The 13,253-nt window shown below is 54.0% G+C and overlaps 6 protein-coding genes across 6 annotated transcripts; 3 read left to right on the forward strand and 3 right to left on the reverse strand.

Annotated features, from left to right (window-relative positions):
• Window positions 1-1,412: 1,412 nt before the first annotated feature.
• On the forward strand, window positions 1,413-2,235 carry B0H65DRAFT_466583 (uncharacterized protein). The gene has a single exon (XM_062826862.1). It carries the CDS (start codon window positions 1,670-1,672, stop codon window positions 1,889-1,891), a length of 222 nt encoding a protein of 73 aa, XP_062682032.1. The 5' UTR covers window positions 1,413-1,669; the 3' UTR covers window positions 1,892-2,235.
• On the reverse strand, window positions 2,236-5,212 carry B0H65DRAFT_466585 (uncharacterized protein). Its single transcript, XM_062826863.1, has 2 exons — window positions 4,919-5,212; window positions 2,236-4,752 (listed from the first exon to the last, which is right to left on the reverse strand). The coding sequence occupies exons 1-2, from the start codon at window positions 5,025-5,027 to the stop codon at window positions 2,393-2,395; spliced, it is 2,469 nt and encodes an 822-aa protein (XP_062682033.1). The 5' UTR covers window positions 5,028-5,212; the 3' UTR covers window positions 2,236-2,392.
• A 65-nt stretch (window positions 5,213-5,277) lies between these two features.
• B0H65DRAFT_525329 (WD40-repeat-containing domain protein) lies at window positions 5,278-7,437 on the forward strand. Its single transcript, XM_062828829.1, has 2 exons — window positions 5,278-5,823; window positions 5,881-7,437. Exons 1-2 carry the CDS (start codon window positions 5,515-5,517, stop codon window positions 7,234-7,236), a joined length of 1,665 nt encoding a protein of 554 aa, XP_062682034.1. The 5' UTR covers window positions 5,278-5,514; the 3' UTR covers window positions 7,237-7,437.
• B0H65DRAFT_494412 (peptidyl-tRNA hydrolase PTH2-domain-containing protein) lies at window positions 7,409-8,750 on the reverse strand. The gene is made up of 2 exons (XM_062827775.1): window positions 8,041-8,750; window positions 7,409-7,937 (listed from the first exon to the last, which is right to left on the reverse strand). Exons 1-2 carry the CDS (start codon window positions 8,690-8,692, stop codon window positions 7,612-7,614), a joined length of 978 nt encoding a protein of 325 aa, XP_062682035.1. The 5' UTR covers window positions 8,693-8,750; the 3' UTR covers window positions 7,409-7,611.
• Window positions 8,751-9,093: 343 nt separating this feature from the next.
• On the forward strand, window positions 9,094-10,381 carry B0H65DRAFT_425043 (P-loop containing nucleoside triphosphate hydrolase protein; the record flags this gene model as incomplete). Its single annotated transcript, XM_062824549.1, has 2 exons — window positions 9,094-9,239; window positions 9,355-10,381. The coding sequence occupies 2 exons, from the start codon at window positions 9,094-9,096 to the stop codon at window positions 10,379-10,381; spliced, it is 1,173 nt and encodes a 390-aa protein (XP_062682036.1).
• Window positions 10,228-13,048, reverse strand: B0H65DRAFT_574307 (uncharacterized protein; the record flags this gene model as incomplete). The annotated part of the gene is made up of 5 exons (XM_062830579.1): window positions 10,228-11,003; window positions 11,115-11,649; window positions 11,710-11,961; window positions 12,023-12,625; window positions 12,846-13,048. The coding sequence occupies 5 exons, from the start codon at window positions 13,046-13,048 to the stop codon at window positions 10,671-10,673; spliced, it is 1,926 nt and encodes a 641-aa protein (XP_062682037.1). The 3' UTR covers window positions 10,228-10,670.
• Between the last annotated feature and the right edge of the window lie 205 nt (window positions 13,049-13,253).

Here is a 13,253-nt window from a genome sequence, read left to right on the forward strand (position 1 = left end):
CGTATAACTAAACAAACACCGCCAAAATCCGAATGGAACTGTACATTACTAACCAAGTAGTAAGAAAGAGATGACCCTCATGACGTTTTGATTGGCCATCATCCATCACAACCTCAAAGTCTCAACACTCAGCGAGACGCCTCAGCCCTGGATCTGGAAAGTGGAAAGTCTCCACTGTGACGCCCAGACCACTCAGACGCCCTACGAACGGCGATTCCAAACACTGTAAGCTGCTTGGAGAGCAGTGGTTGTCGGTGGCTCTCGCCGTCTCGTTGAGATTCATTTTTGCACAGCCTCAACGGCACCTGCTCTGGATCCGGCACCGAACCCCATCTTCGCGCTGTTGTGGGTGAGTGAGGGTCTGAGGGAGCACACACACGGTCACTGCACTTTTGTTCGGATCGTCCGGCGTGCCTATCAGTATTCGTCGCAACTAAAGAGAAATGTGCACTAACACGTTTGCGGCGCATTTGCTAGGGGATCTGATGGGATATCTAGGTAGCGTGCGGTGCACTGCATTTCCCCCGTTTGCAGGTAAGGTACGAGGCACAATTGAGGGCTCCCATTTAACAGGTGTTAGGGGATACTTGGAGTTGGCCGTCATTCACGGTGACAACGCTTGTATTTAACTAACATCTCATATCATCCAATCTCAATCTCAACCTCATCTTCCGCCCGCGCCGCCATGCTCAGCACGCTGACGAGGTTCCAGGTTTCGCTTGTCAACAACTCCCGTCCCCCATGGGATATGAGGCTCAGACTTGGCTTCGCAATGAAATTCGTCAAGATTCCCATCATTCAGCACACGTGAAATCTCCATTACCAGCCAGCCCCATGGACATTGTTCTCATATGAGCAAGATTGAAAACTAGTACAAAGCCACTCCCTCAGTTCATCAAAGCCTGTAAAACCCGATCCATATCCCAGCCTATTAACTGAACCCACCGCTATGATTGCCTCCTATTTTGCTCAGCCTTCACTGTTGGGCGTAGTCAGAGGACTCTTAACAAGTCCAACGACTACAGCCCAACCAAGACAAGGGAACCATAACCCCGGTTGCTGTCATGATCCAAGACAAGATGTAGTCATTTGAGCAACGCCAATAGGAACAGGTTAGTAGTGTAGATTCGTCTCCCGATCGATGAGGAGATTTCTCCAGACTGTTGGCGCAAACTTAAAAGTAAAAGTCTCTAATACAAGTGGAAAACCCAAGAAAGAAACCTCAAGAAAACTCCGCTTGCACAGCCCCCTTTTCCCCTCTTCGGCTCTTCCAACAACAACAACAACCTTGAACAGCTTAGCAGGTACCCGGCACTAACAGCGAAACCTCAGCGGACGTGCACTTTCAACTCCATTGGAGTCCTCAAACTCAAGCCTGTCAATAACACATTCTACGCCACAACAAGGCGCAGCAAAGAAGGCAGGCAAGCTGAGGCATAAGATGATTCTGTTAAAAATGTTGAATTATCGTCAGCTACATACATACAGTACCTGCCTCTCAACAAGACCACAGATATATGGTCTAGATAGTGGCTTGTTGGTACAAGTCGGTTGTTTTTTCCCCTCAAATCCGGGGTTTGTACTAGTATCCATCCTACTGGTACATACCGTTGGGACCCGTCAAGTGTGTGAACTAACACCCTCGAAATTTTAACCCATCATTGAAGGAATGTACGGTTCATGCGCCCTTTCGGTCTTGTCTTGCAGCTTACTGTTAACCGACATAACCTCTCTCGGGGCTCGGGTGATCATCCCGAAAACTTATCGCCGTTGGTTTCCTCCTTTCGGTGACTTCGTGTGCATTACATATCTCCGACTATGTAACATGACATACTTATCTTGTTGTGACTATATCGTGGCTGAGCGGGAGGGGAAAAGGGAGGAGGAGTGAGGAGATGGTTGTGCTTAGTTCGGCCGCCGCTCGGATGATAGGATATGGCAGGTGTCTGACGGACGGTGAGAGAAAAGGATGAAGGGAAATACACCGAAGCTTGAAGGACGGTTGTCGCTTTGGGTATCTACACACCGTAAGAACAAGTGTACATCTTAGGTGGGCGAATAGAATGGTAATATTTGCGGAAAATAAAAGTCGAGGTGAACTGGGAGGTGAAGAGAGATAATAGACGACATAGCAACATATCCAAACTGCGTGACTTTACCCAAGGCAGGATGTTGACAGGCATATACACACATTCAAGACACAGAAAGCATAGAGTTGTGTGAGAAAAGAACGGATGCAATTCCCTAAACAGTATATATATAACCCGACCAAAGATAAAACCAACGAGAGATATCATTCATCTTTTTGTTCCCATGCAAACGCCGTTCATTAAGCCCTGGTTTTTACCCTTAACGCGCACGTCTAGTCTATTAGCCAAACAGACAACGTAATCTACTCCGCATCCATAGCATCCTCATCAACCTCCTGCTGCTGCTGCGCCTGCTGGAGAAGCTCTGCGGCATCCAACAGCGGCGCATCCAGCTGCTTGGCACTCCGGGGCCACACCCTCTTGTACAAGCTGACACCAACAGAGTCCTGAGGGTTGATGCGCCCGTCAAAGGTCGCCTTGAAGTAACCGTGGGTACCGAGCGCCTCCTTGATGAAACCGCTCCTTCCGCGCTTGGTCCACAAAGGCAGAGCCTTGAACCACTCAACGTCCTCCCTGTTGAAGAACATGTAGCGGATGGTGACGATCTTCTTGTGGATGTGGTACGGGTGGCCGGTAAGGATGGCGCGCTTGGCAACGACGCGGGATGTCGAGGGGGGCAGGGCAGTGCCGGTGGCGACGAGGCTGAGCGGCAGGTTGGAGACGGGCTCGCCATCCTCGTCGAGGACGGAGCCGGGCACCTGCCTCTTGAAGAAGAGCGTGGGCACGGCACCCCATGTGATGGGGCCCATGAAGGTAGCGACGGCCGACTGACCGGGGTGCAGGTACCGGCAGTACTTGTGCACGTCGTTGGGGGTGTTGCCGCCCTGGGAGAAGAGCGGGTTGATGACGAAGCGGCGGGGGCCGCACTGCATAATCAACTCCTCCTTGGCCTTGATGGGTGCGGCAGCGTCCGCGCTCAGGTTGATGAGGAAGTTGACAACAGTCTTCTTGTACTCGTGTCTGAGCAGGGAGAACAGAGTAACGGGCTGGCTGGGGTTGTAGGATTGCTGGATGGTCGCGGGCACGTCCTTGAGGTAGACATGGACACGGGTGCCAGGAGCAACACCTCCGACAAGAGCTTCCCTAGACGCCCTGATCTTGGAGGCCTGGTAGTCTTGGATCTTCAACAAGCGCTCCCAATCCTCTGGTTGATATGCGCGGTCCTCATCCTCCTGCCAAGGGCTTGACCTCAAGCTCTTGAGACCTCTGTACTTGGCTAGACGTTCCCGGGCAAGAACGTGGGGGTGGAGCTCGATCTCATCAGGGAACTCGAGGTCATCCCGAGCCTCGTCCCGCTTCTGCTTGCGGAAAGCCTCCAGTTGCATGGCATCCTCATCAGCATCAGGCTGAATGAAGCCGCCCTCGGTTTGTGGGTACTCGGTCTGTCCTGCTTCTGTTGGTGCGTAACCAGCAAGACCCTCCTCACCATCCTCTGGCCTGGCCGCCTCCTCCTCTTCGTCGTCCTCCATCTCGTCATCCTCCTCCATATCTGAGCCGGAATCAGACACATCGTCGTCCAGGTACCACGCAGCCTGGTACTTTGATGTACCCTTGGGAAGCTTCTTTGGCGCAGTATAAGCCTCGAGCTCCTCCTCGTCGAAGTAGTGGTGGTCGTCCAACAAAACACCCTTCTTCGAAGTCGTCATTGTGGTCATTCCGTCGTTCATTTCGTCGTCGTCGTCCTCCATGCGAACCTCCTCGGGCGCAAGGTCGACAAGATCGTCGCGGTCCTCGGTAGGCTGGTCGAGAATCTCCTCAGCGCCCTCCTCCACGTTCATGCCCTCCTCTCCCCGTTTCCTCCTGGCCAAGGGAGCTGCTGTAATCTTCTCAACCTGGAATGTGCCCCAATCGCCAACCTGCACCAGGCGGTCGGCCTTCAAGCCCTTGCCCCTGACGACACCGGTAAGCACGGTAGACTCGCCGAACTTGACCTCCTCCACAAGCATCCAACTCCTCTCGTCTCTCCAGCGAATGCCCTTGGGTGTAGTGCTGCACAGCGAGCGCATAAGGTTGGAGCATTCTTGTCTGTTGTCGAGGCTGAAGACCTTATCCTGCTCGGGGTGGAAGTGGGTGATGTAGGATTTGAGAGACGAAAGAACGGAAAGTCTCTGCTTTTGAGGCTCGATCTTGTTGAGGCCCTGGACAACGGTAAAGAGAGTAGAGAGACCCTGGCTTTCGACGCTGCGCAGGATCAGCTCACCGATCTCATCAACCTCTTCCTCGGCGGACAAAACGAGAACGACATAGTCGGCGACTCTGGCGGCGTCCAGGCAGGCGGTAAGGTCGCGCTTGAGGGGGAAGTATTGGAGTTTCTGCTTGAATCTGTCGACGGGAACGCGGAATGCGCCCTCAGGCACCTCGGTCTCGATATCGATGCTGGCGTTCAGGGACTTGATGGCTTCGACAGCGTCGCCGTCGCTGCACAGGGGGATAACGGCAACGTTCCTGGGGGCGCCATCCTTGCCGGCGAAGATGGAAGTCTCCTGGAGATGTTCCTTGTGTTTCTGCAGCTGGAGCTGCTTGTTGCGGTTGCGACGGTCGAACTTGGACATGACTTGCTGATGGGGGGTCTTGCGCACACCTCTCTCCTCGGCTACCTTGCCTATAGAGCGTTAAAGAAGAAGTGTTAGCTGTGTGAACGTTGTTGGTCTCTTATGTATCGGCTGTATGTTTGTGTCTGACCGGGCTCGATGCGCCAAGTTGGTAGTAGGGTATAGTTCAAGGCAACGACCTCGGCATGAGTCACCGCCGTGGTATGCGATCCGTACCTTTGGCAGCATTCCGGAGGGAACCCTTGGTAGCATGGCGCGACTTGAAGGACTTATTCGACGTCTTGGTCGTTGGCCGATGCGAGTGGCCGCTCACGGCGCCGGGCATTTTGCTGGAATCGCCGCCTGCTTTGAATCGAAAGGGGAGCGAATTTGAAGCCAGGATGGGTGACCTGAAGAGGCGTTGAAGAGGCTGGGGGTTGGGACTGAAGAGAGAATTCGAGAACCTCTCTGGTCTAATCTGTATATCGAGTATCGAATCGGTGATGGACAATGTCAATGGCGGGGCACTCGTTGCATTTTTTTGAGTTGTGCGAATCTTATCAGAATCTTATCGCCCCTACAAAAGCATCCCCTGTACGCAGTGGAGCCAATGATCGTAGCGGAACAGCTGCCCCATCCAACTTTTTAGTGGGTCCGGCCCAGAAAAGTTGTCGAGCATTTGGAGGAAGGAAACATTCACAAACACGGGCACACCTCGAAACCGCCATACCAATCCATATCCAGTCTGACCAACATCCCGTCGCCGATCCAATTGCCCTAGTCCACCACACATATTATCCATCCCAATTGAGTCGCGTCGACCCATTGGCACCATGGAGACCACAGACAAGACCGCAGTCTCGCTCTCGAGGGCAGAGCAGCCCAGCGGCGCCGTCGCCATCAACAACGTCCGAAGCGAGTTCCGATCCAGGGCCGAGGCCAACAAGATTCGCAAAGTCAAGGCAGCAGAAAAGTCGTACGGCCGTGGCCGCAAGATCGATGTCAAGAACGTCAAGGATAAGAAGCTCAAGCGCAACCTTACAAACCTCGAAGACAAGTATCAGACGGCCACGCTAAAGGCCAAGGAGGCCGAGATCCTTCTCGAGAATGCCGGTGGTTTCCTCGAGGCTGATCATGAACTTGTGAGTAGCTATCCTTCTAAACCTCTTACGTGATACTAACTGCGCTGGTCACGATAGGAACGCACATACAAGGTCCGCCAGGAGGACATCGTCAGCGAAGTCAACATCGAAGTCGCCCAGAAAAAGTTCGACTTGAAGCTCGACCAACTAGGACCCTACATTTGCGATTTCTCGAGGAACGGTCGGGACCTGATCCTGGCAGGACGGAAGGGCCATGTCGCTACGATGGACTGGAGAGACGGCAAGCTGGGCTGCGAGTTGCAGCTGGGAGAGACGATCAGGGACGTCAAGTGGCTACACAACAACCAATACTTCGCTGTCGCTCAGAAGAAGTACACCTACATCTACGACTCTCAGGGTGTCGAGCTCCACTGTCTAAGGAAACACGTCGAAGTCTCCCACCTCGAATTCCTCCCCTATCACTTCCTGTTGGCCACCCTGGGCACAAACGGTCAGCTCAAGTACCAGGATACGTCGACCGGTCAGATCGTCACCGAAATCGCAACGAAGCTCGGCACACCCGTTTCCATGACACAGAACCCCTGGAACGCTATCCTCCATGTTGGTCACCAGAACGGCACAGTAACGCTATGGTCGCCCAACTCGTCAGAACCTCTGGTCAAGCTCCTTGCCCACCGCGGCCCCGTACGATCCATGGCTGTCGACCGCGAAGGCCGCTACATGGTGACCACAGGACAGGACTGCAAGATGGCCGTTTGGGATATCCGCATGTTCAAGGAGGTCAACAACTACTTTACCCGGGCGCCTGCCTCGTCCGTCGCCATCTCAGATACCGGCCTTACCGCTGTCGGCTGGGGCACTAGGACAACAGTCTGGAAGGGTCTCTTCTCCAAGGAGAAGCCTGTACAAGAAAAGGTCCAGTCTCCCTACATGACGTGGGGCGGCGAGGGCAAGCGCGTCGAGCGGGTGCGGTGGTGCCCCTTTGACGATGTTCTCGGTGTCGGCCACAGCGAAGGTTTCTCGTCCCTCATCATCCCCGGCGCCGGCGAGGCCAACTTCGACGCCCTGGAGGTCAACCCGTACGAGACGAAGAAGCAGAGACAGGAGGGCGAGGTCAAGCAGCTGCTCAACAAGCTCGCGCCCGAGATGATTGCGCTCGATCCCAACTTTATCGGCAACCTCGATCTGCGGTCGGCGAAGCAGCGGGAGGCGGACAAGGATCTGGACGCCGGGCCGCCGGATCTGGAGGAGGAGATGCGCAACCGGGCCAGGGGCAAGAACAGCGCGCTCAAGAAGTACCTGCGGAAGCAGAAGAAGAAGAACATCATCGACGAGAAGAGGCTCAAGGCCGAGGAGATGTACAAGCAGATGCAGGAGAAGAATGGGGAGAAGCACAAGGAGAAGGTGGCCGAGCTGGGGCCTACGCTGGCCAGGTTTGCGAGGAAAGAGTAGAAAATGGTAGTGGGAGTGGTGGAAGAACAGAGCACATGATGATACCCAGAATCAGTCACTTAATGAAACCAAAGACGGTCAGTCGACCGGATGCTGTGCTGATGATTTTCTTGACCACTTCAACTGTGTTGTGTGTATGTGGATGCTCGTCTTTTTTTTTTTTTTTTTTTTTGGTAATTTATTCAAGAATAAAGATCAAAAACCTGCGCCATAAATGCATCATAGTCTTCGCGTGACCATAAACGCTCTCGAAGCCCAATGATGCTGTGTACCGTCCCCCCTTACGCCATTTTTGTGCTTCTCGTCCTTCTCTTTCCATCAAAGCTTCGTGCCAACCTCAACATAACGCTCCTCTCCCCGCTTCTGCCTTCCCCTTTACAACAACTTCAAATGACCAGTAATCTGATCAACCAAGCTCTTAGGCGCGGGGCCAATGCCCAACACAGTCCTAGACCCAGAGGCAATCTGCGTACGGCCAGCATCCTGAATCACCTCAGCAGTGACGCCCAAGCTGCGCGCCTTGGCCATCAGCTCCAGCATCTCATCCTCGGACTTGGTCTGCACGGCGATCTTGGCCTGGCCGTTGCGCTCCCACTGGCGGAGCAGGCGGGCGGACAGCGACATTGGCTCGAGTTGGGCGGCGGAGAAGAGGCGCTTGTAGCAGGCGAGGGTGGCGTGGGAGCATTGGGCTGCGATTTTACCTGTTTGTTTGTCACGGAAGCAAGTCAGTAAACAAAGCAGAGTGTTTTCCTCGGAAAGGTTGAGGAGAAGGGGAGAAAAGAAGAAATGAAAAATGAAGCATACCCTTGGTCATACCCAAATCCGTCCTCACAACCAACACCAACTTGCATTCCTCAGTAGGATCCAGTCCCACCTTGGGCGCCTTCTCCTTCTTCTTCTTTTCACCTGAAAAAGAAGCGGCAGCAGCACCGCGCGCGCGCAAACCCTGGCGCTGATCGGCCTCGAGCCCGTTGGCCCAGTTGGGCGCGTGGTCTAGTATGAGATCGTCTTCGTCCACGTCGGACTCCTCGCTCTCGACGGGGTCCTCAAAGTACCGGCGCCGCTCCTCCTTCATCTCGGGGGGGATCAGGTAGCCGCGGATGGCGTAGACGCCGAGCACGAAGCCGGTTATGAGCGAGATCATGGAGGTCGAGAGGACGACCATGGAGGGCATGGCGGCTTGGACGTCGGACATTGTGACCAAAAGGGCGGTGGTGGTTGTTGTTTCGGTGGTAAAGGGTCGGCGATGATGGTTTATGGGGGAGGAAGAGCAATACGGCGGCGGTGCTTGATGTACTACTCGCGGTCGGGAGTTTGGTATGGTGGTAGTAGTTGTAGCGGTCGTTCTGACACTGACGGAATGTGGTCGGAGAGTGAGAGCTCCTTTTCTTGGACGAAAATCTAGACGGACTCGGAGTGCTGCTGTTCGAATTGGAAGAAGGGGGATGACGTGCATGGGTTCTGCCAGACCAGCAGAAAGAAGCGAGCGGAAAGTGCCCGAGTGGAAAATCAGACAGGGGCCAATGTGCTAGAAGGGGCAGGCAGGCAGGCCCCTAATCCCTGGCTTATACCAAACAGGGGAGGTACGTACCGTTTTCCTTCGAGGAAACCACCAACAGCACAACGTTGGGTAGGTTCAGTCGTGTGATGAGTCTTTGGACGATAAGCACCTCACCCAAGGATTCTAAACTACCTCTTAACTTTTTACACTTCAGATTACACTCCTACATAGTTCCTCTTTTTGTCGATACCCAAATCCAGAACCCATTGGCCAAAGACTCTCTTCTCTCTCCATGACATAACATCGCGGGGTCAAACTGGAGCTCAACTACACCCACCAACTCGAACTCTATCACGATGTTGGACCCAAACCAGAAAGCCGTCGTCATCGGAATCAGCGGATGTTCCTCGAGCGGCAAGACGACACTGGCTCGACTTCTCCGCGACATCTTCCCCAATACCTTCATCCTACACGAAGATGACTTTTACAAGCCCGAGTCCGAGTAAGAGCTCCTCCTCCTCCTCATCTGACATTATCTTGTTCTTGTTTATATCACTCTAGTGACTAGTCTCTAACCACCATTATGTGTCTCTTCACCTTCTCTTCCAAAAAAACAGAATTCCTATGAAAGATGGCCTCGCAAACTGGGACTGTCCCGAAGCCCTTTCTATCCCCGACATGACCGCAGCCTTAGAGCACATCCGCGCCACGGGCGAGTTACCTGTTAGTAATATCCTTACCAGACCCTTTCTTTCCCGGAGACATAACCGTGGTTGTTGTTACCCCCCTCCCCCATTATCATCAACCGAAACCAAAATTACAGCGCCAAAACAAGGGCCTGGTAAGATCGTCAAGTCAAAGCCACTAACTGGAACCACCCCCCTCTCTCCCAAAAAACAGGCCACCCTCGACTCCAAAGAAGACCTCAACTCCATCGGCCCTTGCCCCCTCACCACAGACTTCATCAACACCATCAAGTCGCGCGTGGCCGACTGGTTGCAGCCCTCGTCTCCCGGTCATCGCATCCTCCACTTATCCTCTCAACAACCCCTAAAAATCTGCATCCTAGACGGTTTCCTCCTCTACTCCCCCCCTCCCCTTCTGCCTGCCACCTTACTCTCCCAAATGGACATCAAACTCTTTCTCCTCGTATCCAAAGCCAGGGCCTTACAGCGCCGCGAAGCAAGAGACGGGTACGTAACGCTCGAAGGATTCTGGAAGGACCCGCCGGGGTATGTGGAGAAGATTGTTTGGCCTGAGTATGTCAGGGCGCATGAGTGGATGTTTGAGGAGGGGGGTGTGGAGGGGGGGAAGGTGAAGGCGGAGGAGGTGAGGGAGAGGTTGGGGGTTTTGGTTAATCAGAAGCAAGGTGAAAGTAAAATGGATAGGGATTTTGGGGAGACGTTGGAGTGGGCGGTGGAGACGATTATGAGGGAGTTGGAAGCGTTGGTTTTGGGTGGGGAGCAGAGGAAGGATGGAGACAAGGAGAACGGGGATGGGGAGAAGGAAAAGGAGAAAGAGGCGATTGCGTTGAATAGTTTTGCGATGAAGAAGAAGTGGGCGGCGGGGCAGAGGGAGAGGAATGCGAGGGAGTTGTTGATTAAGGAGTCGCAGGAGCAGCAGCAACAGCAGCAGAAGGAATGATTAGAGAATAAGTAGCAATACACTTATCGTCGGAATGAACTGTATTGATAGGGACAGCCAAGTCAATATTCACTTCATCATCCGTCAAACTTTTGTATCAATATGTACGATATGCACATTGTATACCATCCATTCATCAAATGTCCCGTGGTAGAACAGGAATAACCCAAGCTCTCCTCCTCCGCCAACAACCCCTTTGACCTCCATGCCATACCCAAAAGTAACGAGGCAACCATCCATCCACCATGGCCACTATGGCCAACCATCCCGACGACAACCTCTACCCAGCCTAATAAAACTCAGCATCAACCCTCCCATACCTAACCCCATCAACCTTGAGCTCAAACCCCAAGCCGGCGCTATCGACAATCATCTCGAGCGTAAAGTCCAAGTTATCAAACTCGACCCCTTTCGTCGTCGTGAGTCTAGTAAACAGACTCCTCGGGACAGCAGACAAGTCCGTCGTCAGCGTGCACACCTTGATCAGGTCGCGCGTGTACGACTTGGGCGGCTCGTCGGCCTCGCAGGCGATCAGGTCGTCCGTGACCACGAGCGACTGCCCCGGGCGGAAGTTGCGCGTGTAGTGGAAGGCTATGGGGTTTTGGGGGGATATGGTTTCGCCCTGTTTTTTGGTGAGTGAGTGAGTGAGTATTATTGTTGAGAAAAAATTGGCATGATGACATGGTTAGAGGGAAGAGGGGGAGGGGAAGGGGAGAAAGGGGACAAAACGCACCTTGGCAATATGCCACTGCATCCGATCACTAACCATCCACCTCTCCCACAACGGACTCCAATACCGCTCCGTAACGCTGTGCTTCTCCTCATCATACACCGTCGCGTACGACGTCCCGTAGTGCATCCGCGCCTTGCGCGAGATGACCATGTTGCCCTCCAGCCCGCGCAGGACCGCGCCGCGCACGACGGCCGTCCACGCGTACACGGGCTGCATCACCTCGATCGAGTTACTCCCAAGGGCGGCCGCAAGCGTGCTTTGCTGTGTTGGCGTTGGGGTGTAGGGCGGAGGCGCCATGGTGCTGGTGAAGTGGCTCTTGAGCTTGCGGTACAGGTAGTCGCTCTGGCCGAAGCCGCCAACCAAAATGATGCCCGAGACGGTCTGGCCCTTGGCGCGCAGGTTGTCGACTTGCCCCTGGACGAGGTCGCAGACCTCCTTGACGACGGGGTCGAAGATGTCTTTGACTTGGGCCGCGGTCATCATTAGGAAGCCACAGTCGAGACCGATTTCTTCGTCATCGGGGAGACCGGGGAATCTGTGGCCAGTCTATCAATATCGGCGGCTTCTCACTCCGGGGCTCTGTCGGGAAACTTACGGGACGTTAATCTCCTGATGCTCTTCCTCGTTGAAGTTGCGCTTAACGAACTCTTCAAAGTACTTGAGCGCCATCTGCCACGACTTGCCCTTCTTGGTCTTTACCTCCTCGAACCGGCTGGCCCCCAACCGGTTCTTGACGTGCTCCTCAAACCGATAGTTGAGGAAAGCACTTCCGCAAAGCCCACCTGTCCCGACAGCAGACTCTTCGACCCGGATTGGCCCTAGCGAAACAATCTTGTATGCGATCAAACTGGAGGCTGGTCAGTATACCATTTCTGCAACCGAATTTCCGAGCTCAAAGGTAAACCTACTCAACAGTACCACCGCCACCATCACAAACAATAAAGTTGTCTCCAATCTTCAGATGATTAGGCTGGATAGCTTTCAGCGTATACACCGCCGCGGCCTCCGGCTCACTGATCATCTGAATCTGCGACTGGGCACCCATCCCGGCCCTCTCCGCCGCTTGGAGCGTCGCGTTCTTGGCCGCATCCGACCAGACAGCCGGGCACGTCAGGACAAAGTCGACCTTTGTCGACGCCATGAACGACTCGCCGTACCGCCGCGTTAGCGTGTCCATGGTGTGCTTGTAGATCTGCGTGAGGTAGTCGCTCACGGCGTCGACGACGGTTTTCTTGTTGTTCTTCAGCTGCGTGGCCGTCTCCTTGGGGTTGACGTAGAAGGGCAGCTTCTGGGACCGGTCGAGGAAGAGCTTGACACATCGTATCCGCGACTCTTCCGGTCTGAACTGGAAGCCCCATTTCACGACTGGCGCGGTGCCTGGCGGCGCATTGGGCGGGACCTCTGCATACGAGAGCTCGGTAGGGACCTTGTCGGATGTGATGCCGTTCCCGCCCGGCCAGGTCTTGATAATCTCTACATCATCTGGAGTTCCTGTGTATACGGCAGCAACACTAATGGGCTATATGTTAGTTTGGTTTGGTGTCTTGGAGCTAGGCATAGAGAAGAGAAAGTGAGAAGCAAGCAAAAAAGCTTGATCCCCGGCCAGCATTGATGGGACAGCCCCCAAGTCACACAGATGTTTGCTGCGTAACGGTTTCGGCAGCTGCCCGTTGGCAGAGTCCAGTTAGGTTGACGAGTAAGAGACGAAAAAGAAAAATCAGTTGGACGTACCCAGAGAAAGTAGTGCCGAAGTCAACGCCAACAATCAGCCGATCACTGATGGGGGCCGGCTCCTTTGTCCGCTGCCTCACCGGGCCATTGATCGCCTCGGTTGAAGCTGGGGGACTATAGCTGTTTGTGAAGTAATTCCTACTATCTCTGTTTCTCTGACTTGTTGGAGAAGTTGGCGGCAGTATGGGCATATTGAAGCTCATGGTGACAACGTCTGCCTCTGCCCCTATCCCTCTCTCACGTTCTTCGTATTATATAGTCGTACCTTGTTCAACCCCTTTGTTTTCGGTGTGCGACGTTGCTGGGTCCTAGCCTCCAGTCCGCTATCAACCTGCAAACCCACAGAGTCTTTCAGACACGGACCACGGCAAAGAGAGACTCTGAGCCAGTAGTAGTAGCAGTAGACAA

Source organism: Neurospora tetraspora, assembly GCF_033439725.1.
Source record: "Neurospora tetraspora strain CBS 560.94 chromosome Unknown B0H65scaffold_4, whole genome shotgun sequence".
NCBI lineage: Eukaryota > Fungi > Ascomycota > Sordariomycetes > Sordariales > Sordariaceae > Neurospora > Neurospora tetraspora.

Bases quoted from the DNA above. Each gene is read 5' to 3' on its own strand.
- B0H65DRAFT_525329 (XM_062828829.1), top strand. From the start codon at position 5,515: ATGGAGACCACAGACAAGACCGCAGTCTCGCTCTCGAGGGCAGAGCAG. The intron at 5,824-5,880 runs GTGAGTAGCTAT...TGGTCACGATAG, and splicing joins TCGAGGCTGATCATGAACTT to GAACGCACATACAAGGTCCG.
- B0H65DRAFT_494412 (XM_062827775.1), bottom strand. From the start codon at position 8,692: ATGCACGTCATCCCCCTTCTTCCAATTCGAACAGCAGCACTCCGAGTC. The intron at 7,938-8,040 runs GTATGCTTCATT...ACAAACAAACAG, and splicing joins GGATTTGGGTATGACCAAGG to GTAAAATCGCAGCCCAATGC.
- B0H65DRAFT_466585 (XM_062826863.1), bottom strand. From the start codon at position 5,027: ATGCCCGGCGCCGTGAGCGGCCACTCGCATCGGCCAACGACCAAGACG. The intron at 4,753-4,918 runs GTACGGATCGCA...AACGCTCTATAG, and splicing joins CCTCCGGAATGCTGCCAAAG to GCAAGGTAGCCGAGGAGAGA.
- B0H65DRAFT_466583 (XM_062826862.1), top strand. From the start codon at position 1,670: ATGTACGGTTCATGCGCCCTTTCGGTCTTGTCTTGCAGCTTACTGTTA.